This window comes from Sinocyclocheilus anshuiensis, unplaced genomic scaffold, assembly GCF_001515605.1.
Source record: "Sinocyclocheilus anshuiensis isolate Anshui unplaced genomic scaffold, SAMN03320099.WGS_v1.1 scaffold222, whole genome shotgun sequence".
Taxonomy (NCBI): Eukaryota; Metazoa; Chordata; class Actinopteri; order Cypriniformes; family Cyprinidae; genus Sinocyclocheilus; species Sinocyclocheilus anshuiensis.
This window is the reverse complement of record NW_015542408.1, coordinates 3,121,706-3,148,998: the sequence shown is the minus strand read 5'-3', so window position 1 is coordinate 3,148,998 and position 27,293 is coordinate 3,121,706. Positions and strand designations below refer to the sequence as shown.

At 39.2% G+C, this 27,293-nt stretch overlaps 1 protein-coding gene across 3 annotated transcripts; it reads left to right on the top strand.

Annotated features, from left to right (window-relative positions):
- The first annotated feature begins 5,600 nt into the window (after positions 1 to 5,600).
- On the top strand, positions 5,601 to 26,526 carry LOC107693180 (MAX gene-associated protein-like). Of its 3 annotated transcripts, none has more exons than XM_016492474.1 (24): positions 5,601 to 6,747; positions 7,238 to 9,068; positions 12,354 to 12,426; positions 12,543 to 12,653; positions 12,746 to 12,865; positions 12,968 to 13,060; positions 13,177 to 13,817; positions 13,930 to 14,224; positions 14,422 to 14,612; positions 14,816 to 14,920; positions 15,007 to 15,043; positions 16,560 to 16,978; positions 18,132 to 18,381; positions 18,575 to 18,883; positions 19,709 to 20,011; positions 20,754 to 21,502; positions 21,613 to 21,776; positions 21,969 to 22,014; positions 22,136 to 22,255; positions 22,352 to 22,463; positions 22,630 to 23,145; positions 23,245 to 23,370; positions 23,469 to 23,591; positions 24,291 to 26,526. In XM_016492474.1, exons 1-24 carry the CDS (start codon positions 5,663 to 5,665, stop codon positions 25,178 to 25,180), a joined length of 8,709 nt encoding a protein of 2,902 aa, XP_016347960.1. In that variant the 5' UTR covers positions 5,601 to 5,662; the 3' UTR covers positions 25,181 to 26,526. The 3 variants fall into 3 exon arrangements, with proteins under 3 accessions (XP_016347960.1, XP_016347959.1, XP_016347961.1); XM_016492473.1 differs by having other exon boundaries at positions 7,235 to 9,068; XM_016492475.1 differs by lacking the exon at positions 18,575 to 18,883 and having other exon boundaries at positions 7,235 to 9,068.
- The last annotated feature ends 767 nt before the right edge of the window (positions 26,527 to 27,293 follow it).

Below are 27,293 nucleotides of genomic sequence, written 5' to 3'. Positions count from 1 at the left end.
TTTTATCATTTCTTTAAGTCCACTTTTGACAACATATAAAACATGTTGTTATTACAGCTGACCATTAAGCGTCCCAACTAAAAATACTATCACTTTGTTTTTAGGACGATGCAACTAGTGGCACCAAAAGGAGGTGCAAGAATAATAATGATTGTTTCCAAAGAGGTTTCCTTGCTTATGTGCATACCTCCATTTGTCCCCATGCATCTATTCAGTGTACACATGTATAAACCTCATGATCAGAAACCACAGGACCTCCAAAATTAAATGATTTCTTTGGAAACTAACATGATTCACTTAACTCTCTTTCACCTTTTGGTTTTAGCCCCACTATTTGATGATCGTGAATGAGGAAGTGTCATATTATTTAATGATAGTGAAGTTGCAGTGTTTTGTTTGGTTAGCTAGTCTATTTTGGTGTGGGTAGTGATCAAGACATTGGTTGAGTCAGAGGTTTATACGCTGAACTGTTTAAAAAACAATGTATACTGACCAAGTGGTTGAGCCAGACTAGTGGCAGTCAATAAGGACAGTAGGTGAATGTTACTCAAAGGCCCTGTTTCCAGCTGGTATTAATATGCGTTTTCAGTGATCCAGTCACAAGTGAGTCAAAACACATGACTGTTTTCAGCTGGTAATACTCCTGTAAATACTTGTTCAGATTTTGTCAAGACACTCCTTGTAGCACTTAAATCTGTTTCTCGGGAGCTCCAAATGTGGCATGTTAATACTACTGGATGAACAAACCAACGTTCCACTGCTTACAAGCGAAAGGGAAATTAGCCGAATGAGGATAAGGAGGGCAGCTGCAATTTTGGTAGACACAACACATCCCAAAATTTAATGTTGACCCCTTTAAAGCAAACCCCTTGTTATCAGATCATAGAAATCAATTTAATACCATGTGGAAAAAGGGCAAAAGTCACTGGTTGCCATGGACTGTTCAAGGTACCATGACAGTATCTTTTATCAATTCCCCTTCTTAAGGCAGCAGATCCCCATTAAGTGCTAAAAGTACTCTTGGTATCAGTTCCTCCATATATTTACAGTTCCTCTTGACTTGAATGCGACCAAACACCAAGACTTTTCATTTACTGTATTAGCCAGAGGTAGACTGTTCAGGTACAAGGTAGCCCCCTTCATGCAAAGATTCGTTTCAACCCTTCACCTGCCTGTAATTTTTAAGTGTACATGAAGCCTTTGATTAGCTGATTCAAGTGTGTACAAAACTCTGTTGTGAGGTTGAACCCTTCCAGGAGCAGGGTTGAATATGCTTGACTACTATGTCCAAGATATACTTTGTCTAGGACTTACTTGGGTGCCCTCACAAGTATTAATTTGAGGCTAATGTAATAGGCCCTACTTAGAGGGCTATGATGGACAACCTCTTGTGATGTATGTAGTCCACTAAGCACCATACACTACACACCAGTCTTGTGATTCAAACATTTTTCAAGCAGCGTGTAAACAGTTTGACAACAGACAAGGTCATGCATTCCTGGAATGGAATTGTCCTCTCACATATTTATGCAGAGAGGCCAAGCAGGACTGCATCTAACTAGTAGAGGAGTAATCTAATGAGTAACACACAAACTGTAATGTACTTGTTAAGCTTTCCAGTTGCTAGCTTTTAAACATGTTGACCATGCCATGTCATGTATGTCTTGTTTTTTTAAGGATGTAGACCTGATATACCCTGAGGTGAGAGGGTCAGAAGCTTTCCAGATGACTTTGTAACTCCCATGGCTGATACAGAGAAGCAGGGTGCAATGGTGCTTCGTGAAGAGGGTGTGACTGCCCCAACACTTGCACTTCCCACTACATCTCCACAGTCCATCTTTGTCGTCCTTAAACAATTGCAGTCTGGTGATAGTGGGAAAGACGAGGGCAGCCTGATGGCAATTAGTGAAGCAAATGAAATGGTGAAATCCTCAGTTGGCTCTGTTCCAACAGGCATCCATTCAACATCATCCACATTTGCAGACACGTGGGGGCGTGTTTAAACGAGGCGTTTTAGGAGGGCGTGGACAAGTCTTAACTTTTATAAAGAATATCTCTTTGGGTTTGAGACTTTAGTCTTTGCAACTTTATGGATCATATCTATGCACGAACAGCTTGTAACACTCCAAAGAGAAAGGAACATTTGAAATTGCATCATATGACCCCTTTAACTAATCGAACATAAAGCATGTACATAATGGATCTTCTAGCCTTTTAGGTTTTGCTTGGCTGCAAAATGAATGCAAAATGTGTGCACATTGTCCCCATGCTCAGTCAACTGTGACACACCTTTGCAGCTACTTTAGTAGCTAATATCGTGTCATGACTATGTAGTGCCTGAAACCTCCGTCACACCCAGTATTGTTTACATTTAAAATGTTTTTTTCTTCACTGTAAAGCCCCGTTCACACCAAGAACGATAACTTTAAAGTCCCCATGAAATCAAAATGTAGTTTTTTGGGTGTTAGAATCAATATGTTAGTCTTAAGGTTATCTATAAGCCAGTGTGCTCCAAAACAGTGACAAAATTCGGAATTAGAAGATATTAGCATTCAAAGCTTGCAGTTCGTCACTTCCGCCAAAATGGATCAGTGATTTTTTTTTTAGGTCACCTTGTACTTCAGGTTCTCATCAAATCTTCTGGCCAATCAAATGCTCTAGAATCCGAAGCGCCCGCCCCCTACACTATAAATAGACGCTGAAGCTGCGGCTGAGATTAGTTCACTTTCCTGTACTTCCTGTACAATGAATGGCACATAGTGCACAATGTATGCGATAGGGAATGATCAAATGAGTTGCGTCACGTATTGATTGTCATTAATTTATTTGTTCTTATTTTATTATTTACTATTTACTTTTTTTTGTTAAAATAAGGCCGTCCACACGTACATGTGTATTTTTATAAACTGAGTTTTTCCTTCTTCCGTTTTAAAAAAAATCTCTGTCCACATGAAAACGCAAATGCATGCTATGAAGCACTGTCAAGAACATGCCAAGCCAACAGGTGAATCTCAACTCTCAACCGTAAAGCCATGTTGGCCAATCAGAAGCCTGAAAAAGTTTCCAGTAGGCGGAGTGCATGCTCCGTTTCGCTGTCTGTACGATAACACTGCAACCGGAGTTTTTGAAAATCTTCACCCTGGCAGGAGTTTTCAAAAATGTTCGGTTTCATTGACCTGGTGCTGCGTTTGCGTGTGGACGAACGGCCAAACCGCATAGAAAAAGCTGTGGTTTTGAAAATACCTGCGTTCGTGTGGACAGGGCCTAAAACCACACAGCCTCAGCATGATTATGATCACTATTTTGTTTTAGTAGGAGTTTTATATTGAATCTAGGGGGTAATCTATTAGACTGTGGCTGTCAAATGCGGCTTTACCGAGCTCAACGGCTCTGGCCAGAGCAGATATACAAACGCTGTTGGCTATTTTGAAAAGGGGGTGGGTCTGCTCTATGTCCCGCCCTGTCTTCCTGTTTCAGTTGAAATTACGTCACCACATAGAATAACGCTGCGTGTTCCAAGGCACTACAGGGGGCCTTTAAAGATAACTATAAAGATAACGATATTAGCGTCCACACCAGCAAACGATATCGTTTGTAAGCGCATACTGTTGCTTTAAATTCTCGAGCTCGATATAGTAGGATTGATTCTGATTGGCTGTCAATGTTTTTATCGTTCATCAGCTGAAAAAAATTCTGAAAGTGATTCCAAAGATATCGTTTCTCTGTGCCTTTATCGTTATAGCTGTGGTGTGGACTCTAATATTGAGAACGACTTTTAGAACTGTATCTTTATCGTTATTTTTATAGTTATCGTGCTTGGTGTGAACGGGCCTTAATACTTTCTTATTTTTATTCTTAATTTGAGGCAGTTTGATTAGGGATAAGTTCAAACCAAAAATACTTTTTGTACCTGATTCATATTTTATCATTTCTTTAAGTCCACTTTTGACAACATATAAAACATGTTGTTATTACAGCTGACCATTAAGCGTCCCAACTAAAAATACTATCACTTTGTTTTTAGGACGATGCAACTAGTGGCACCAAAAGGAGGTGCAAGAATAATAATGATTGTTTCCAAAGAGGTTTCCTTGCTTATGTGCATACCTCCATTTGTCCCCATGCATCTATTCAGTGTACACATGTATAAACCTCATGATCAGAAACCACAGGACCTCCAAAATTAAATGATTTCTTTGGAAACTAACATGATTCACTTAACTCTCTTTCACCTTTTGGTTTTAGCCCCACTATTTGATGATCGTGAATGAGGAAGTGTCATATTATTTAATGATAGTGAAGTTGCAGTGTTTTGTTTGGTTAGCTAGTCTATTTTGGTGTGGGTAGTGATCAAGACATTGGTTGAGTCAGAGGTTTATACGCTGAACTGTTTAAAAAACAATGTATACTGACCAAGTGGTTGAGCCAGACTAGTGGCAGTCAATAAGGACAGTAGGTGAATGTTACTCAAAGGCCCTGTTTCCAGCTGGTATTAATATGCGTTTTCAGTGATCCAGTCACAAGTGAGTCAAAACACATGACTGTTTTCAGCTGGTAATACTCCTGTAAATACTTGTTCAGATTTTGTCAAGACACTCCTTGTAGCACTTAAATCTGTTTCTCGGGAGCTCCAAATGTGGCATGTTAATACTACTGGATGAACAAACCAACGTTCCACTGCTTACAAGCGAAAGGGAAATTAGCCGAATGAGGATAAGGAGGGCAGCTGCAATTTTGGTAGACACAACACATCCCAAAATTTAATGTTGACCCCTTTAAAGCAAACCCCTTGTTATCAGATCATAGAAATCAATTTAATACCATGTGGAAAAAGGGCAAAAGTCACTGGTTGCCATGGACTGTTCAAGGTACCATGACAGTATCTTTTATCAATTCCCCTTCTTAAGGCAGCAGATCCCCATTAAGTGCTAAAAGTACTCTTGGTATCAGTTCCTCCATATATTTACAGTTCCTCTTGACTTGAATGCGACCAAACACCAAGACTTTTCATTTACTGTATTAGCCAGAGGTAGACTGTTCAGGTACAAGGTAGCCCCCTTCATGCAAAGATTCGTTTCAACCCTTCACCTGCCTGTAATTTTTAAGTGTACATGAAGCCTTTGATTAGCTGATTCAAGTGTGTACAAAACTCTGTTGTGAGGTTGAACCCTTCCAGGAGCAGGGTTGAATATGCTTGACTACTATGTCCAAGATATACTTTGTCTAGGACTTACTTGGGTGCCCTCACAAGTATTAATTTGAGGCTAATGTAATAGGCCCTACTTAGAGGGCTATGATGGACAACCTCTTGTGATGTATGTAGTCCACTAAGCACCATACACTACACACCAGTCTTGTGATTCAAACATTTTTCAAGCAGCGTGTAAACAGTTTGACAACAGACAAGGTCATGCATTCCTGGAATGGAATTGTCCTCTCACATATTTATGCAGAGAGGCCAAGCAGGACTGCATCTAACTAGTAGAGGAGTAATCTAATGAGTAACACACAAACTGTAATGTACTTGTTAAGCTTTCCAGTTGCTAGCTTTTAAACATGTTGACCATGCCATGTCATGTATGTCTTGTTTTTTTAAGGATGTAGACCTGATATACCCTGAGGTGAGAGGGTCAGAAGCTTTCCAGATGACTTTGTAACTCCCATGGCTGATACAGAGAAGCAGGGTGCAATGGTGCTTCGTGAAGAGGGTGTGACTGCCCCAACACTTGCACTTCCCACTACATCTCCACAGTCCATCTTTGTCGTCCTTAAACAATTGCAGTCTGGTGATAGTGGGAAAGACGAGGGCAGCCTGATGGCAATTAGTGAAGCAAATGAAATGGTGAAATCCTCAGTTGGCTCTGTTCCAACAGGCATCCATTCAACATCATCCACATTTGCAGACACCAACATCATCCAGTCTGAGAACTTGCCAGCAGATGCTAGATGTAAGGGCATCACCGCTACACTGGACAACAACAGTATGTGGAATGAGTTCTATAGATGTCAGACCGAGATGATTCTGACCAAACAAGGTCGTAGAATGTTCCCTTACTGCCGCTTTCGTCTCTCTGGAATGGAACCTTTCCAGAGTTACATGTTGGCAATGGATATTGTTCCAGTTGATAACTACAGATACAAATGGAGTGGAAAAGGATGGGAAACCAATGGGAAGGCTGAGCCTCATGTTTCACATTTGTTTGTACACCCAGAATCTCCTGCTACTGGCCTACACTGGATGCAGTACCCCATTTCATTTTACAGACTGAAACTTTGCAACAACTTGGACCAGGAGGACCATATTATTTTGCACTCAATGCACCGATACCTTCCTCGACTTCATATCATACCTGCAGACAAAGACTCAGAAAATATTAAAGTTGACAGACCTAATGTAGTAACTTTATGTTTTTCTCAGACAGAGTTCTTTGCGGTCACAGCCTATCAAAACCTTCGCATCACTCAACTCAAAATTGACTACAACCCCTTTGCCAAAGGTTTCAGGGACGATGCAGTCAATGCTCGATCATCTAAGGCCAAGAATGGAATGTCCACTGAGGAAGCAGAGAGTGAGCTCAAGCTAAGCAGGGAGATGACAACCTTGAATAATTTAAAAACTCTGTTCATGAAGAGAAATGCTGCTATAAAGGTCAATAAGGATCTGAACGTTCCCAGCACTACAAATGGTGAAAGGAAAGCTATTAATGGCGATGCTCCCATTGTAGACACAAATGTTCAAAGTTTGTGGTAAGTCGAGTTTTAACAACATAAATTTAAATAGAAGCAAAATATTGCTTTACTATGAATCAAGTTTACACAAGAACCATACTCTGCAAATGTTTGAATGCTTGACCAACACATTGTCCTGTTGTGTGTACTTGACATGCATTCTTGCATTACAGTAGCAATAGACCTCAATACTCAATATAGTTACTTTTAGATGTATGTGCTATTAAGCTGGCTGTGGTATTATTCAAGTAACTAGCCATAAACATGTTGACAATTTATCTAACGTTCTCAACGAGATTCTCTTCAAGGGGTTGATCCACTATGACATTAGTTGACCAGAAATAGAAAGATGTAGCAGTAACTCAGAGTGTTTGAATTCACATACTTGCATAGTGTGTGTTTAGGCTGTAGCCTGCAAATAAACATATTTTCAGATATGGTACATATTGGCAAATTTTGACAAATATAACATTTTTCTCTTGTTTTCTCTCCCGTTGTCTGACAGCAGCAAGAAGCGCCCATCGTCATTGGCATTCTCAGACTTCATTAAAGGTGCTCATGTGAAAGTAAAAAGGTTGTCACTCGGTAATATCAAGAAAAATGGTGTGGTCTTGCAAGCATCCACAACTTGCACAAGTGAACAAAAGGAGGTGATGGACATATCATACAAAACAGAAAATATACTACAAGTTGTTAAAGATGAAACCGTGGTAGGTGACATTCACAGATGTAAAAGCACAGAAACCTCCTCAAAAACAGAGTTGAAAATAGATGAGAATAAAACAGAAATAGATGAACACAAAGCTGACAAGATTACATTGCTATCCAGTGACCAAAATAATGAAAAGAGGATTGAGACCCTTTCTTCTCCGGACACTGAAGCCAAGTCTGAAGCAAATGCAAAGAAAGCTTTACCACACAAGCGTCCAGAACGTGTACCCCTACCACTCCTTGCTCAGTTTCTTAAACAGAGAAAGTCTAAGACGAGACCTACTACACCAAAACCTGATGTTCCCAGCTCATCCTTAGACTATGAAAAGTCCTGTGAACCTGTTCTAACCCCTGAAAACTCATCTGCCTTCTTGTCTTCCATCCCTTTTGTTACAACTAACTCAGATTCACAACCAGTACTTACCTCATTATCTGAAAAAGTTAAATTATCATCATCAACAACAGATGCAAGCAACATAACATCTGAGTCCACTGCGTTATCGTCTCCATCAGCTACTGCATCCCCCGTACCAGCAGAAACACGATTATCTGTTAGATTTTCACCTTCCCTGATTTGCAGTGATCCATTAAATGCCCCAAACACTACCTCCCCCTCCAAACCTGATTATGACCCAACACCTGACAATATCTCTAGTGTGTTTCATAATGCTGATGTTGTTTCTATGCCAGATCTTGACAACACACTCAGGTCTCAGTCAGACAATTCATCTCTCCCTACATGTGACACTGTGAATGACACCTGTTCACAAACTACACCTGAAGTTAACACTGATTCTGCTGACACACCAATTGTCCCCTCTGTCACTACATCTGTTTTTGGTGTTCCATCTAGTACAGACAATAGCGTAATTCCTTTCCAGCAACTTACCTCAATTCCTGATGTTGCTGAGAGTGATTCTATGTCTGATTGCCTGTTAGACAGTTCCAAGGGCTCTTGTACTGAGCTTTTTTTGGAAGAAGTCCCTCAAAACACTCTGTTCACACATGAAGAATCTCTTTCCTTGCCATTAGACGACCCATCGTCCCCAGCCTTCTCCTTACCCAGCCCAGCTCCTTCTTCTCCTGACTCATTTCCACCAAGTCTATTCTGTGAAAGACCAGTACCTCCTAGAAAGACCCTTGATTCATTTCCAGAAAGACTTTTGGATCGCACAGCTTCTTCCTCTCCCGACCTTTTCCCACTAGGTCTATTCAATGACAGGCCTGTGCCTCACAGAAAGATTCTTGATTTTGTTACAGATATAACTCTGGATGGAACTCTAACATCAAAAGAATCGTTGTCACCAAGTGTCCCCAGTGGGCCAGAACATCCCAGGGAAACAATTGACTTGTTCTTTCAAAGTCAGTGCTCTGATAGAACAGGTCCTCTTAATGACATGCAGTCTGCTGTTAGTTGTGAGACAAGTGTTTCTGATCACATCATTCCAGAACCAGCTAAACAATCCTCTCATGGAAGCACTTTCAAGAAATCTAAGGCAAAACAGAAAAAAACAGGAAAATATAAGTTCAGTGAAGATAATGATGTGTTCGAAGGAACCATACCTGTTCCAATGCAGCCCAGCCTGGAGGACGTTGAAGGCCGATTGTTTGTCTCCTTCATGTCAAAGGTAACATAAATAACATGTTTATTAACTTTAGAATGTAGAAAGGAAACTTGAAAGCAACCAGCCACCCAAAAATGAAAACTCACCCATATTCCATATGATGATTGTGGTAAGCTTGATGTCAAAGTCATTTGCTTCTGCCTTTCCTGTAAATCGTTATTGACACCAAAATTGGGTCAACGTTTATTAATATATGCCATATTTGAAAATACAAATCCAAATATAGCTGCAAGCAGCAATTACCGGGGTTCAAGCATTTAAGCAAATATGAAAAAAGACATTACATATTATTTAGCAAGCCTGTAATCACCTAAATCAATGATTTAAAATAACCGTTAAACCAACCGTTAATGGGTTGGTTTAAAAGGGGCTATGTATCGATACTCGAAACCACGATCAGCAATGCAGCCATTGGCTGGCGGCAAGACAGCAACGTAATGACATATAATTAAAAAAAGACACCGGACGAAAGACTTGACAAATTTCTAGACTTTTATAAGGAAATGAACAAAACTACATAAATGTTAAAATAGATAAATTAAATGTGCACTGTTTTTATTTAATTTAAATTTTTTTACGATTCCCAATTATTTATATTCACGATTTGTACAGACGTTACATTTTTATTTCAATGTAGCAATTAGCAATTCATTTAATTTGATCTTTGAAACAGATTTGTTATGTGACAGCATTAATTAAAGTTTCAAGGGTCAAGATCATGTTATCTGCATCATCTGCGCTCCATCAAGCCACTCCCATAATAGCTGTCACCACTCAAATTAATGCACAACTCTACATTATCTGTATAGCATGTGTGTAAGACTCTACATACAATTATTAAGTAATTATTTTATGACGAATAAATCTTTCAGTGAGTAAAACTGGCTGTCTGTAGTATTATAGGCTACACAATATTATTAGCCTATATTATTTTTAAATTAATTTTTAAATGATTATTATTTTTAAATTATTGTCCCTGGATCAGTAGGATACTCTTGTAACAAAGTAACGGTGGCTGGGACAGATTTTAAGTATCAATTCTGCTTAAAAATATGCAATCTAATCCTGTTTACATGAAATAAGCCGGCTCCCGAGCAGGTTTAAGTTTACGGACCTGTTTCTATGACAATAAGAGCTTCGAAGAACCAACCAATCCAAGATCATGCCAAATCGTCAACAATCAAATCCAGCTAACTGAGTTGGCGTCGTACGAAGAACGGGCCCCTGGTCTGGTTTCAGAAAGTTTTGAGATTTCGTTTAGGATTTATAGGCTTTTGGGCATAATTGGCAATGCCCCTTTAGAAATGAACCTGTTGTAGTTAACCAAAGAGTAAATTTCAATATATTATGGATAATTATGGATCTAGAGAGTCCAAAGAATTGTACTGCAGTGGTGAGTGAAAATCCTAGGACTAATTCACAAAAGTAGGCTTTTTAAATAATCTTGAATATTTAGTGAAATATTTGATTGACAGCAGTGGTCCTAGAAGCAAAGTTGTGCAGAATGAAGAGATCTGTCATATGATATGAAGATCAAGTGTATGTGTGAAAATATGAACATGGTCTACAATTTAAGGTAATTTACAATTGAAATATTCTTTTAAAAACTTTTGTACTGTTATAGCGCCATCTATGATCCGATCTCCATGAAACTTTGCATGCTTGTTAAGAATCATCTGACACATGTTTTCACCAAGTTTTGTAAAGTTTTGAGTTTTCCTTTAGGTTTTATAGGCTTTTGGGTATATTTGACCACGGCCCTTTTTTAAATGACCCCGTTGTAGCTAACCAAAGGACAAAATGCAACATTTTTTTTGATAATTATTTAAAGAGTACAGAGATTATTACTGCAGTGGTTTGATCGAGCGAAAAACCTAGGACTAGTTCACAAAAGTAGGTTTTTAACATATTTGTGAATATTTAATGAACGATTTGATTGACAGCAATGGTTCTTGAGGCAAAGTTGTGAGTAATTAGATCTATCAAATGATATGCATATTGTGTGGGTTTGTGAAACCCCATGTGATTACAGAGCCATAAAACTCGTTAGCACCAACTAGTGGCCGATTTTTTTCAAAATTATTACAGACCTTTAGGGCCACGAGTCGAACATGCCCACTGAGTTTCGTTCCAGTTGACCTCTGTTAACCTTGTCTAATAGGTGCTTAAACTTCTTTGGCCAGTGGCAGCCATGTTTTCAACCAAGACACTGCATACCAATTTTCAAGTCGATCAGACCAACAGTTGCATAGTTATAGCAGTTTTTAAGTTTTTTCCATCTCATAGCGTTAACCTTGTCTAATAGGTGCTTAAACTTCTTTGGCCAACGGCAGCCATGTTTTCAGCCAAGACACTGCATACCAATTTTCAAGTCGATCAGACCAACAGTTGCGTAGTTATAGCAGTTTTTAATTTTTTTCCATCTTATAGCACCACCAAGTGGTAGAGCTGCACAATAATTTTTTATTTGACCAAAGATTGAGCTCGTACACATGTGTACCGAGTTTGGTGAAGATATCCCATTCCGTTCATCATTATAACTCACCAGGAACACCAACAATCTCAGACACCTTGGTCCACGCATCATTTTTAAAATTATGTCCTTGTACGCAAACAGGGACACGTCGTAGATTATTGGGAAACCCGCCACAGCAATAATCAACCTCTCCTCCATTTTGCTTGGGAACTAATGTGGTCGGAACCAAAGTTTACAGGACTGCGTTCTCTGGAATCCTCTCAAGCGGTGGACTTCTACATTCCGATTGGTTGCCGCCGAACCGCGCCATAGCTCATTACCATAAAGTTGGCCTGATTTCAACTCTCCTCGACGCCCTCACCGTCCAAGACGCGCCGCTGCCCGACACGGCTCACATTGAAAATGAATGACTTCCGGCCACTTTGACGCTCTCGCCGCCGGCGGTATGAACGCACGGTTACGGTTGGTCTGCACGATCAGTTTTAGAGCGGAATAATAATAATAAAAATCCTAAAAATTACAATAGGGTTTCAGCACTACATGCTTGAACCCCTAATAACTGAATGCATTCAAATGTGATGTGGAGGGGAAGTTTTTTTTTTTAGTAATGATTTGGAATTTAGCCTGTTCTTCATACGAAGAAATTTTGACTTAGAAGAATTTTAACTGATGGACAATTCTTACTTTATTTGATTTGCCACTTTAAAATGTTTTAAACAATAGTTTTTTATTTGACCTGGTATACAGCGCACTTTCTATCAGTACATCCTTGTGACATTCTGTGTGGTTTATATACCTTCATTTTGAAATAGAAAGCTCTTGAGATTCACCTCGGAGATGATGCCAAATCGGAGGCTGCACAAAAAACCACAGAGAATCCTGATGGTAAGAATTAAATATGCTATCATGGTTAATGTGAAGAAACCACTTTGAAACGACTTAAAGAAAAAAATATTTTTATTTATTTATTTATTTTATTTATTTATTTTGCTTTTAAACAGGGGCCAGGTATGAAAATGTAGAAGAAAAGATTGAGGAGCTAGAGAAAATCCTTTTACGTGATCTGAAAGTCATGAGGCACAGACAGGTCATTCATCCGGTGCTACAAGAAGGTTTCTGATTTCTTTATAAATATCACAATTATATTTCAGTACAATATACAACAGTCCAGTAAAGGTTTAATTAAAATTTTCTCTCATCATAGTTGGATTGAAGTTGAATCTACTTGAGCTCACCCTGGAAATTGACCTGCAATATCTGGGTGTGCAATTACCCATACCCCCACCTGTACTCTCGCCTGAAGGAAGTTCAGCATCATCTCAAGGTAACACATATCTTATTAATATTAACAATCAATAAGCAAATAAATCATGCATGAATTATGATTCAGGTTTTCATTGTAATGAGTGCATTTTTCCCTCTGTAGTCCGGTTTGTTTCAAGGACAGGAAAAACCACTGACTTCACCAAAATTAAAGGATGGAGAGACAAGTTTTCTGGCTCAGGAAACCCTACTGAAGGTATACCATTTTATCATTTATTCATTAAAAAGAACATGTCTTTAATATGATTTTAACTGTAACTTAAAATGTTGAAATGATGATGCTGCTAAAAGAATATTGCATTTTATTTGCAGGCATGTCAAGCACAGATGCAGGACAGAAGAACCTCTCTGCATTTTGTAGTGATATGCTGGACGAGTACCTGGCCAGTGAGGGCAAACTGATAGATGAACGAGCTGCAACCTTATCCCAGGCTGATGTTACACCTGTAGCATACCAGCTACCCATTAAGAGCACTAGTTATGTTCGTACCCTGGATAGTGTACTTAAGAAACAAGTACCAGCTACCTTATCCACAACATCCAAAAAGGTCAAGCCAACATTTAAGCCCAAAGAGGAAAATAAATCTAAAAAACCCTTAAAGTCAGGTACAGCAAAGCAAACAGAACCAGTCTTTAGTGTTAACAAACCTGCTTTGTGCTTGAAAAAGCCACAGCAAAACAAGAAATCTAAAAATAAGAAGGAATCCAAGAGTTTGAGTCCTGAAAAGCCTGCTCTTGAAACTGCTGTAGAGGTAGCTTCTAATAAGACTCCCATGGTTGAAGTTTCTGGCTCCACACCATCAAGTTGTGCAGCTGGACGTACTACAGGTTTGCCTAAGACTTTGGTGAAGCTGATGGATGTGGAAGATGGAGCAGTGTGGGAAGGCAAACATCGTACCTTTATCACAGAAGAAAGGGCAGCCATCGCACTAGCCACTCTTGTCACCGCTGAGGTATTAGTCAAAGTGGAGCTCATCTTAGTGTGTAGTTTGACTATAAGTAATAACAGAATGTTCTTTAAGACACCTTACATTCTTCCTGATCTCTTTTTCTTTCTGTTTTAAGGGGGTATCAAAAGGAAACCCTGATGCCATCAGAATTATAAGACGACGTGCACCACCCTGCCTCAATGTATTCTGTAGGCTTGGCTGTGTGTGTGCAAGTCTGGTTCACTTGAGGCGACATCATCACTGTGGAAAACCACAGTGCATGTTGGGCTGTAGCTGCCTGCGACGCAAAGTTGTTGCACTTAAGACCCCCAAACAGGAGCTAAGTGCAACAGATGAGTCTGAACCTCAGGGAGTGTCAGAGGAGAACAAGGCTAAATGGAAAAAGAAAAACAAAAAGAGAAAGGCTTATGGTCAGTCTATAATTTATTGCAATTGCTGTACTATTATCATTACTAACATTTGACCACTTTGTCTATTATTTTAACATAATATTTTTGTATCTTCCCAATATGCTTGTATTGCTTAAAAATCTGCTTTGAAATTATTTGTATTGAGAAAAGAGCTATATAAATTAAATTAACTGAGTTGTGTTGCCCTTCTCCTGCAGTTCTGACAGATCCGGAGACAGCACCTGAACCGGCTAAGCGTGTGAGTACATTATGGGATCGAAAAAGTGACGGTTCGGATTCAGAAGTTCTTTTCTGTCCTCCTCCTCCAAGAGCTCCCTCTCCAGCGCTCTTGTCTCGAGAGCTTCAGCATAATATGGAAGTCTTTTTCAGTCCTTCAAAACAAAAAAGGGTGAGACATTCAGACTTACATTTTTAGAAGACATTGCAACCATAACATCTGTATCGATCACTGTTCATTTAAACATGATTTAATGGGTTTACTATTTCAGCAATCGATTCCTTGTATTTCTCTTTTTTTATGTTAGCTTAGTTTTGTAAGTTAATTGATGTGTGTACACTATCATATCCTAAATATTTCCATACTGTATTCAGGTGGAAGAGAGAAATTTGAATATGGCTGAGGACAATATGGAGAACAATCTTACATGTGCTCGTTCGCGACCGTTTTCCTCTATGTGCCATGATAAACAAAAAATGGTGAGATTCCTGCATGAAGGATGGCACATTTTTTGGTATACCATGTGAAAACTTTACACTAACTAAACCTTTTGTCATTTTTGCAGGTTGACCAACACCACATCTCACAGGTCTCTACGCAAGGTCAGTTTTGCCCTAACTGATAATTAGTAAATAGCTGATGTAACCATGGTTTATGCAAACAACATATTGTCAAGTTCAAGGACTTTAAAATGTCTTACAAAGCTGGTCCTTAAATTGAAAACTATGGATGCTCCGATCCCTTACTACTTCCGGTCTGTGTTTGTTTATCAGTCTGGCTATGGCGCCGGCTACAAACGCAGTTAAAGTTAAGGTGATGAGTAGACTGAAGTTGGGCTCAGGTGGTTGTGATGGGGGATGTGTTTCCCATACATTTATTTATTTGTGGCGCTCGCCACAATATCAAAACTGACCGATTTTCCAAAAGGCTTAGTTGGATAAACATGAGCACGTACTGCACGTTTAAAAATCTAAACGAGGCACGGGTATTTTTATATCACTGTATTTCTGAAGGAAGACTATCTTTAGAAAATTTTCGATGTCATTTTCATTTAGTCTTGCGTGTTATATGCCTGATAGAGCAGCGTTTGTGAGCTCAGCGCTGCTTTGTGTACAGCCGTTACTGGGGAAACCTCTGTTTCTCCCTCTTTAAAGCACCTCCTGCTGGCAGAGAATGAATTTAAATTTTCAGTAAGTCCGTCTGATTTACGCAGCAAACAGATTTTGCTTTTCCTATATCCACGGGCGCTGTGGATAATCTGCGGGGCGGGTAATAAAAAATGCATTCTGATTATTTGCGGGTGGGTCACGGGTGGATAAAATAAATCACAAATGATGCAAATATTAACTACATTTTTTTAAATTATTTTTTTTCATGAGGCAGACTATTTCATGTGTGTGTGTTCGTTCGCCTGATCGGGAAGCTGCAGTGACAGAAACGGTGACATTCCAGATGACAGTTTGAAAGGAGTAAAGCCTGTGTTAATGCTATTGAGCAGGCTAATATGGCCAAAGAAGATATTTTGTTTTATAAATAAATGTTCATTTAAAAGCAGCCCACGATCAGCGTATTATGTTACCGTTATCCCTTACGGCTCCGACGAGGTTTTGTTCCGTCCTCCACGCTGTGACAACTCACAAAAGACTATTTTTAGCCAAACAGTGCTGAGAGCCGCTTCAGAAACGTGCCGCGGCTGGCTGGTATAAACACAAGCATTAACTAGAGCGGCCGCGATCAGCTCCCGGTTCCCGTGGAGCCGTAACGTGCTGCAGATATGTGCAGTGAGGCGTAGATCAGCTCTAACGTCACTGAATCTGCTGTTAAAAATGAATCATCCATTCATCATATCATCATGCAAAACATACACGACAAATAGCTAATTTTTCATTGTTTCTTGAAATGTCATAGCATTTCCACACCGGCGATGACATGACTGTGGCGCCAAAACATTTATGTCCCCACGCATCATGTACGTCATCAAATTGTGATCGGTTCGTGAGTTCGGCCAAGTGTAGTCAGTACCTATCGAGTATAAAATGTGATTATTTGCCGATACCAATCTCCGGCCGATCGATCGGAGCATCCCTATTGAAAACCCTATTTTCCTTCTGCTCACAGATATTGAGGAGGGTGAGCTTGTACCTCTTAATTTGTCTGGCCCTGCCAAGCGGCTTGAGATCATATCTGAATGCAGTTGGGCTAGTACGGACACCAGAAATTACATTATGCAGATAGTATGTGAGCACATGGCTCAGGATCGTTTGAAGCATCCTTTCTGGATTGGCAAGTACTTCATTCAGCCAGTCTCCAAGACTCTACAAGAGAAAGAGGATGGTTCTGTCGATACATACAAAGTCATCATCTCTCAACCTGCGGAGAAGAAAACAGAAGATGAGAAGGTTACGCAAAAAAAAACTGAGCTGAAAAAGGATGTAGAAAAGATTGAGGTGAAAGGTCTGCCCTTCCTCTCCAGGTGTTGCCCTGCAGGCTTGCTCAAGGCTGAGAAAAAAGCACCTGATGCTCCAGGACGGATAATGGTATGCATGCAGTTATCTGATAAAACCATTTAGATGTATTTAAAGCTGCAGTCCGTAACTTTTTTTTGGTTAAAAATGATCAGAAATCTATATTTGAGCAAGTACATAACCAGCCAGTGTTCAAAACTAATGCCTTACTTTAGCCCGATTCACAACGGTTAGCTTATAATAATGTTTTCTAATTTGAGTGGTACGGGTAGGTTTTCGCGGGAAATTCGAGCATGCTGCCGCGTCATTACGTCACGTCTGTAAACATAAAGAAGTTGTCTTGGCTACTATCGCATGTGAGGATCCTGCAGGTGGCGGGTCATTTATAACCTTTTCTCAGAGCAGCTAGAATAATTACATGTATCATTTTGATGGCGGATTGTAATCCAGAAAGGATTATGTGTTATATGGATTATGAAATACATGTGAACGAAATTAAATTATATTCCAGTTTTAAATGTGCTTCTGATTACAGATAGCCTGGGATTAAACACGATTTGTATTTTAAAGACAACCAGTTCGAAGGGAGCATAATTTGCTTTTTGGGTTAAAAGAATTTCTTAATATGAAATTTGAATGGTATGACAATTAGATTAGACTGTGCAGAAATTGAAATCTACGCACAATACACACTATAGGCAATGCTGATGCTGTTAACATTAATAATTTGAGAATAAAGTATAACAATAATAATAATAATTTGCATGGTTTGATGTGATATGAGCTAACCGATCACCATTGGTAAAAATCACCATTGGTAACGCGTTTTATTGTAATGCTTTTTTTGATCAGAACAAACGTGGCAGACTTGTTACTTGTTCAGATGACAATATACGGTGAAAATTCTTATTTGGGTCATATATTCCAAGAGGTTTGGCTAGAATCTGTGATTGCGAAGTACAGTAAATATCCACACCGGTGCGGTGACTGACTGCCACACATACTCCTCAAAACATTAGATTCATCCGCGCTGGAGCCATGCCGGCGCACAACCCATGCAAGTAAGATAATTCCGCAAACAGCTGCAATTGCAGGTTTTCAAACAGAGATGGCGACAAAGAGGCAAAACTTACGGACTGCAGCTTTAAATTAACTTTTGAGTTATGGTTATTTTCGAATGGACTAGAACTTGACCTTTGAAACCTGTGATCAATTGTTCTTGCAGGTTAATGGAAAAACGTACCCACAAGCCAAATTAGAGCTGGGAAAGATGGGAGCTTTGCACCCTGCCAACAGACTGGCAGCTTATATTACAGGGAGAATATGTCCAGTCAGTCAGTCTGGACCTAACGTTGTAACAACATCAACTGTTACAAAGGCCTCTATCACATCCGTTCCGGTCTCGACTGTGTCCACAGTAACCACAGTTACAAGCACGTCTGCTTCTACAGCCAAACCGCTCATCAAGTCTGTAGGTAAGTCAAGGAAAGGTTCACAGTTTTACCTCTAAACATTTTGCTCTCAAGGTTATTGACCAAAATATTGGACATCCAGTATATTATTGAGCAGTGCGTAACACCGTTTCATTTATGCAGCTTTACTGCATGTGAATATGCATATAACTTAAGTAGCAGATTTAACCTGCTCCTTAATTTGTTTTTTGCACAGTGACCAAGCCCCCAGTGGGAAAGGTCTTCACCCAGTTTGTGGTCAACCACATCAACTCTCAAAATCTGACCAACACTAGCACCTCACAATTACAGCCTTCCATTCCAAAAATTGTCATCCCCTCCTCCATGTTGATGATTGGCAGAGAGGCTGGGGCTTCTGGGGTGGCTCTTTCTCCTGTTAAAGCAGGCTTGGTTACCCAGGTGTCTAAGCCCTCAGTCTCCACAGGTAGCGCCAGTTTTCCCACTGTATCAAAAGTCCAAGCCCCTGCCATCACCATCCTCAATAAATCACCCAGCCTCCCTCTGGGTAAGCCTGGCTTCCTTGGTTTGCGATTGTGTGTCTGTGCTTGCCCCTCCAACAAAACCTTGGCCATGCATCTACTGGGAGAATTTAACATACTTGGCCTTCATATGGGTCTGTGCTTGTGATTTAGAGCTTGCTGCAGCTTAAATGTATGATGCTGGATCATCTTCCTATGTTTTGTGTACCCCTCCCATGGTCGTCTTTTATCCTCATTTGTGACTGCTATTGTAAATTAAATCTTTCATGTGCTTCTATTGATGCCAAACTTCAACAAAACCTTTTTTGATTTTGACATGACACATTATATCTTAACGTTAGATCTTTCCCTTGCACAGACAGAGATTTAAAGATGTGTGACACCATGTTTACAGTGGTAACATTTTTTTTGAATTTATATTGATTTATTCAGCATTGTGAAATATATGGTAATTGTTGAGCATGGCCTGATTAACTTGTGTTTAAAGCAAAGCAACCAGTCACATATTTTCAATTACCTGGCGATTTGTGGTCATATAAGTTTCATAGACCATTTGCAATGCAACTGAGGTGAGCATTGTTCGGCTTGATTGTAAATGCACAGTGACATTGTGCCAGCTACTAATGGGAATACAGCGACCAGTGTGACTGCTCCTTATATTTTTCATATTATATTAGCAGATTTGCTATTGTGAATATAATGTGTCACCGTCATCATTCGTTTTGATTATGGGCTAGTTTGGTTCTTTGGGCCTACTGACTTTATATGCTTCACAGTGTCCTTGAATAATTTCACCAAGCCGCCAAGTCCAACGTTTAAGTTGCCATAATAAATATTTTCCCTATTTTCAGGTGGGTCTGGTCTAACCTCAGCAACCACTGTCTCTTCACCTGGATCGACCACTCCTGGAAAAAAGAAAGTTTATATCACAGTTATGTCCCGTAGTACAGGCCTCACCAGTAGTAGTCCAAGGTTTACAAAGCCTGTCACACAGACTCGGCCCCCACAGACCCAAAACCAAAAGGTGCTGCTTCAGGTGGTGAAGACCGCTGATGGCAACACATTGTACCGTAATCCTAATGGCCAGCTATTGCAGTTGGTGCCTTTAAGTCAAATCAAAGCCATCAAACCCAACCTCCTATCTCAAGGCCAACGTAAGTGGTTTCTTTAATACCATATTAATTGGTTCTGAAAAAAACCCTGTGAATATAGATGTTTAACATTTTACACATTTGGTACACACTTTTATCCAAAACCACTTTGCATTCAAGGTGAGCATTTACATTTTGGCAGTCCTTGCTTTCTCTGGAAATCGAACCCATGACATTGGCGTTGCTTGCGTCATAATCTATTGCAGGGGTGGCGAACTCCAGTTCTGGAGAGCCGCAGCCCTACTGAGTTCAGCTCCAACAATAATTAAAACTCACCTGCCTGTAGCTTCCTAGTAACCGTTCAGACCTTGATTAGCTTCTTCAGATGTGTTTGATTAGGGTTGAAGCAAAACTGCAGGGCTGCGGCGCTCTAGGACCGACGTTCGCCACCCCTGCTCTGTTGTTTGAGCTACAGGAACGCATATAAGCCTTATATTTAGTTCAATAATTATAACTAAATAAGTAAAGCTGTTATAAAACAGTTAAGAAAATTAAAAACAGGTTATGAGCACATTTAGCCATTTTGTTAAACATGTAAACTAAAAGTGTTTAAGAATAGCATTTAAATTCACTTTTAGTGGTTTAATTTGTTAGTGTTTTGCTGGCAAACAGTGTTTAATATCAAAATTCAAAATGGTCTAAAGGTTATTCTACTCAATTTCATCAACTTTTTTGGAGAAATAGCAAAACAAATGTGTGCTTATCTCCAAAAGACATTATATTAATTATGTTTTTTCCCCTGCAGCCACCTTTATCCGTTTGCCCGCACCTACAGCAGTCAATCCAAAAAAACCTCAGGGTGGCAGCGCCACCATAGTCAAATCTTTCAGCCCAATACCACAAACGCAGACAAAGCCTGCTGTCACTGTACCAGTCTCTACATCTTCATCTATGAGTGCCAAGCCAGTCACACTCACTTCATCCAAGGCAGTCTCATTGAGCAGCATTCCTTCTACCCTTAAAGTTGTTCCAGGTTTTCTGGGACAGTCTGGCACTTGTACATTGAGAATTCTCCCAACACATCCTGTTCAAAACACTGGAATTATCGCTCCAACGTCCTCCCCTGTCCTCCCTCAGAGTGGCTTTACATTGCTTAAGCATGGTAGTTCAACGCTATACAACCAAGACTCCACTAAGTCTGAGACCGCTATTTCTGTAAGCTCAGTTTCAACAGAGGAGGCAGTCGGTCATGTCCATAACCAATCTGAGATGGATCCTTCTAAACAAAATAGATGTGACGGTTCTGAACGAATAGCAGAAAATATATCCGAGCTTCCATCTTCTGGTGCCTCCTCTCCAAAACCCAGCCAGTTTTCTGGAGGTGGTTCAAGTTTGGCTGAAACTGGTAACAAAGCTAATCCCAAAGTGACAGAAAAAGATTTTGACATAGCTCCAGTTTCTGATGAGGAAGAGATTGGTTCGGACGTAACCGAATTAACTGATGACTCTGACCTGTACATTGATGATGACCGAGAAGATACATACAGTTTGAGTGTAAGAGCTTTGTAATTTTGACTCTTTTCACCTTTTCAGAATAATTTTATGTATATCAACAAACTGTTATATTGCTTGTTCGGGCTAGTTCTATTTTTCCTGTTATCCAGGGTTCTGATCAGGTGGAGAGGATGTTGGATACAGATGGTTTGGGCTCTGAGATGAAAGATTTTGCAGAGGTGGTGGTTGATATTGAGACCATTGAAGAGTCTGCTGAGGAAAACAGTATTGCCAAATTTCGGACATCTGCATTGAGGCCGAATCAACATCTAAGGTAATGCACACCTGATTAACGTCTGATTATGTAGAAGTGTGGTTTGCATTATTTTGATGTTTTATTTTGTTATTTGACCTGATCCACATCTACACTACGAACACATCTGGAAATAGATGCTTTGCTTATGAAAATGAACCAATTCCTGTCCTCAAAATCAACAAAATTACTTTACTTTTAAATGTTTTGCAGTAACCGGAGGCACATTCATAATGAAAGTTTGGAGGTGAAGGTCAGGGTAAGTTTTATCCTCTCAGTTTCACACATACATTTTTTCAAATGGCTGATCCAACCCTTTCTCTGTGTTTTGTAACATGTAATATATTTCATGCATTGTATTATAAAACCTCTTTGTGCAGAGAGTGAGGCTGGAGAGAATAAGGCGCCACACACTTAAAGAGTGCTTTCTTAAACTTCAGGCAACACTCGGAAAGCCTTCAAAAAATTTTGAAACCTCCAAAATGAGAATCCTTACATTGGTTTGTTGTTGGTTTTGCTTCATTTCATGCTTGTAAGCACATTGAAAATATTGTTTATGTTATGTCATTTTTTTATTATTTTTTTTTACTTTGAAGGCTCAAAAAGAGATTGAGTCCCTGGTTAAGCAGGATGACCGCTTAGTAAAAAAAAGACAGAGACTGCAATTTAAAAGACAACGTTACCTACAGACACTTTCACTATTGTGTGGTAAGGCAGTCCTTCAGACTGTGGAATAATTTTTTTCTTGCACACAAGTTGTTATAACAGATCAGCAACATCATATTTGTGATATATTTTTATATTATAAAATATAATGCGAATGCTTGAACATCTGTGTTTTGCTAACAAATAGTATATCTGTTTTTGTCCACAGACAAGAGTACAGAGTCCATCAGCCAGAAGCTTAATGAAATTATTGCTAAACAAAAAGCCCTGGAAACCCAGTCTAAAGCAAAAGAGATGAAGTCCCAGCTGAATGAGGCAATGCCCAAACCTAAACTAGCTGATCTTGGAAGTAAACAGAAAGGTTTAGCATATCAGAACAAATTGAAAGATGTTCCCGAACCCACCTATTCTCCCTCCAAACCGATGGACTTGAGTATTAAAAAACAAAAAAGCCTGGAAAATACTGAAAGTGCTTCCAAATCTGCACCAACAGCCTCACCTGCAAACCTCAATAGCAGCAAAAACACTCTTAAAACTCAGGATAAAGAGAAAGGTAGCACATCTAAACCTTCTCAGCCATCTTTTAACTCCAGTCCACAAAAGAAACCTGTCTCTGTCCCAAGTCCTAAAAAACATTCCTCAATACCACGCGAGAGAATGCGGCCAAACATTCTCTCCCGTGCTTCATCCCAGGTGATACAAGGAGAGCCTCTTTTAACTAATGGTTAGTCAGAGAAGAAAACATACATACATGTGCCATGTTGACTTGACTTGGTTAGAACTGGTTTTTGGATGTTCACACTTTTCGATGTCTCTTGTTTAGTGTGTATACCTCAAGTATTCCCTCTGATGAATACCATGGTTCCATGCAATCAAATCATAACCATAAACAACCCACTTCAACCAATTGGCATCACCTCAGTAGGGACACAGCAATCATCCACACCAGGTGTGTGTCTGAATAGGTCAAAGACGATTTAAAAAATTGTATGTATAAAGTAAGTGATATTGATAACAAACATTGTGGTCTTTTTTTTTTTTAACTAGGTGTAGCATCTGTGTCCATAGTTCCTGCAGTATCTCACCCGGTTGGAGTGGAAAATCCCCTTCCATTATTGCAGCCTCAGTTTATCAAAATTACAAACAGTCCTGTTAACATTAACACACAAGGTAAGTTTCCTTGGCTGATATAGTCATATTTATTGAATCACATTATTAATTTTTCATAAGCTGACTACAAGTCTGTTTTCGCCAATGAATAAAAAATAAAAGGTAATTGTGACACTTTCTCACAATTCTGACTTTTCTTTCTCTCAACTCTTGACTTTTTTCCTCAGAATTGCGTGATGTAAACTTGCAAGTGAGACTTTTAAAGTTGGAATTGTGTGATATAAACCTGCAATTCTGAGAAACAAAAGCCACAGTTCTGAGAAATCAAGTCAGAATTGCGAGTTTATATCTCGAAATCCTGACTATAGCGCAATTGTGAGTTACAAAGTCAGAATTGGTCTTTTTCCCCTCTGAATTGGACTTTATGACTAGTATTTGTGAGTTTATATCTCAGTTCTGAGAAAAGTCAGAATTGCAAGATATAAACTCAGTTGTGAGGGAAAAAAGTCAGAATTGCTAGATATAAACTAGCTATGACTTTGTAACTTGAAATTGCACGTTTATATCACAATTCTGACTTTATAACTCGGAATTGCTAGTTATATCTCGCTATTCTGACTTTCTCAGAATTCTGAGGAAAAAAGTCGCAATTACCTTTTTCTTTTTTCTTTTTTTAATTCAGTGGCGGAAATGGGCTTCCATACTTCAGTGATATTCATATGGGTATAATTTCTTTAATTTACAATGCCTCATTTTCAGTGGATTCCGCCAACCTTCCAAATATCACCAATGTTATTTCTCTGGTTCCACCGGCGGAGAATCTGGTAATACCACAGAAAGTTGTGGAAGATACATATGTTGTCCTGGCACAGCCAACATCTGTCCCTGCACCTGTGGAAAATCAGCAGTACCCCTCGGATGTTAAAATTCCAGATTTGGAGGAAAGGGCAGTTGTGGATGAGCCTCAGTCCAAGGATGTCCCCAAACAACCTGTTGGAGGAGATGAGAACAGTGCATCTGTTACTTCATCCAACCAGGAAGGACTGGACAAGAAAGGTCCGGATGACAGCAATGATCCTGAGGATGAAAATCTACTGTCTTTGTTAGACGAACTTGTTCTCCTTAGCCAGCAGCTGAGTAACGAAGATGAAGATCAGAGAATTGTTGTGCCAGGCGAGGTACAGACATGTTCGGACAAGCAGGCAGATCTAGAACAGGATGATGACCGTGCTCTCAGTCCCTTGTTTCTAACTCTGGATGAAGATCTAATGTCTCCAGACTCTAAAGATGAAATCGATATCCCACCCAAAGTGGATGACTTGGTCAAAGTCATTTTTGGATCAGCTTCACCTTCAGTTTCATCCGAATCTGGGGTTGCACCATCAACAAATGCTCAAAGTCCACAAGCCCCAGCGTGTAGCGATAAAGGTGATGCCCCTACTCTACCACCTCTGTTGCACATGAAAGCTGCATGTGAAGCTGCATCAGGTCAGTTAGCCAATGAAGGGACCAGTGTGGCATGGCGGCCAATGCCTAAACTGGTTCCTCTTGGGTTAAAGGCTCAAGATGCTGTCGTGAATAAGGTTACCGGCTCCCCAGTTTTAAAACCGGACTCAAATGAGGAAGACGTTCATAGACCTCAAATGTGATCTACCTATCTATGAATCAGGTATAGCTGCTGCTCACGTTTAACATGTTTATGTACAAAATAGGATTTTTTAAAAGTGTATTTATTGTTTGTTTGCTGTGTAAGTCCTGCTGCCGTGGGCACCACCTATTGTGCCTCTGCTAAATCCAAAGATGTTTTGTTTCATTCACTTTTTGTTTTGTTTTTTGAACACTCAGACCAGCAAGGTATCTGACTGGTTTTGCTAGCAATTGTGTATCCACTCTTTGTGCAATAGTTGTGAAAGAAGACGTTTACTCATTCTAACCTCCATACTGGAGCATGTTTTTCTTTCCCATTGGAGTTCAAAAATAAAAGAAAAAGAAAACATTTACTTGATCGTTAAACATAGGATTGTTTCTCCCTTAGCACAGTGAAGGTGAAGCTGATCATAATTGTTTGCGATGGGGATTTTGTGGGATCATTAGGGCTGTTTTCCAGGTGACCTTTTAAGGAATAAATAATTTTGCCCAGTGACTTTTAACAGTAAGGCCACTTCACCCTTGAATTTATCTGCTAATAAGATCAGGCAAATGTCATTGTCTTTGCATCTAGATGAAACTTACACCACTGTTGATTAAACCCATCACATCAATGCATGTTAAGGCAATAATAGATGTTAAATTCAGTACAAACAGTCTGTGTTCTTGTTACAGAAAAGCTAGCTTATATACACGAAACTTTATATCTTATGTTGAGTGCCTTTCAAAAGGTTCTTCTATATGCATATTGGGACATAGGATTGTTGTCTTGGAATAGTAAACTTATTACAGTAGCATTAGGAGCTTAGGAATAAAAGAATGACACTTCTGAGGTTTATTCTGATGTGTTAGTACTGCAGTTTTAATTCTTATGTCTTTTTGTTTGGTTTGCAAGTAATAGGTGAAGTTTGAGTGCAGTATGTTTATTGCATTTGAGCCTTTTAGTTGTGAAACCCTATTTTCATATTCCCCACCTCAATAGCAACATAAATTACAATGTCTGAAGCATTTTAGTGTTGTAACGCAATTGTCACTTCAAGAGAGGCGGTTAACTTCAAGTTTGAGCTTAAAATGTAGTCATCACTATGCAATTGTTTTGCTTTATATTTAGATAAAACAGGTACAGACAAACTACATAGAAACATTAAAAGCTACATAAAACGAGATGCAGTCACACTGCTTATGTTCTTGTATATATTTAATGGTACACTGGTTTATTTTGTAAATGTTAGCTTGTTAAAAGTCTGTATATTGGCTGATATAACCTTTCTTGGTTATTGTAAATATGTAAAATCGATTCCTTTTTGTTAGTCTGCGAACTCTGTTAAAATACTTCTTTTTTTTATATGCTATAAATCAGTGCTCTCTCACCTTCTTTGTAGAAAGAGATGAATGTGTCTTTCTGAGTCAATAAAAATGTACACAAGTCTGTGAAAAGTTAATGTTTTTAAAATGTACATTAACATTCATGATTTGGGGCATTCTGGTTGATTTAAAAAAAAACAAGATTAAAAAGATGTCCTTTTCATTCTTCTTTATACCATGGCTTAGTCTAAAATGTGCTCCTTCGACTTCAAATGTGTTGAGTTTTTTGTAGATAGTTTTTATTAGAATGTAATTTTACATTTGCCAACTAGCTGTTGAGCAAATTCTGCTGTTTAATACATAATACAAAAATTTTATGATGAAAAGTGATATGTAAATGAACATGCTTAAGTTCATAAAGCATATTTTACTCACTAAAGCATATTTTATTCACATAAATAAAGACAACAGTTTGTTTGTTACTCCAACAAGGCTGTTGGAAGATATTGAAACAAAACTGGCTAAATGGACATGGTTATCAGCAAATCCCAGCGATCTTAAAATAACCATATGGTCACTATTACATACTTAAGCTTAAGGTGCTTTTGGGAAATGTAGCCCATCAGTTGGTCGCTATTAACAAGTTGTCCAAAAAAATAGAAGCGTTTCATTTGACATTTGATAGAGACTTTAGACAATTACAGAAGCAGTTAATTATCATGGTCTTTACCTTGCACGTAACTCCCAAGAGCAAATATGTATGTATTTCAAGGAGGGATCAGGGCTCATATACAGCAGTTGACAAATAGG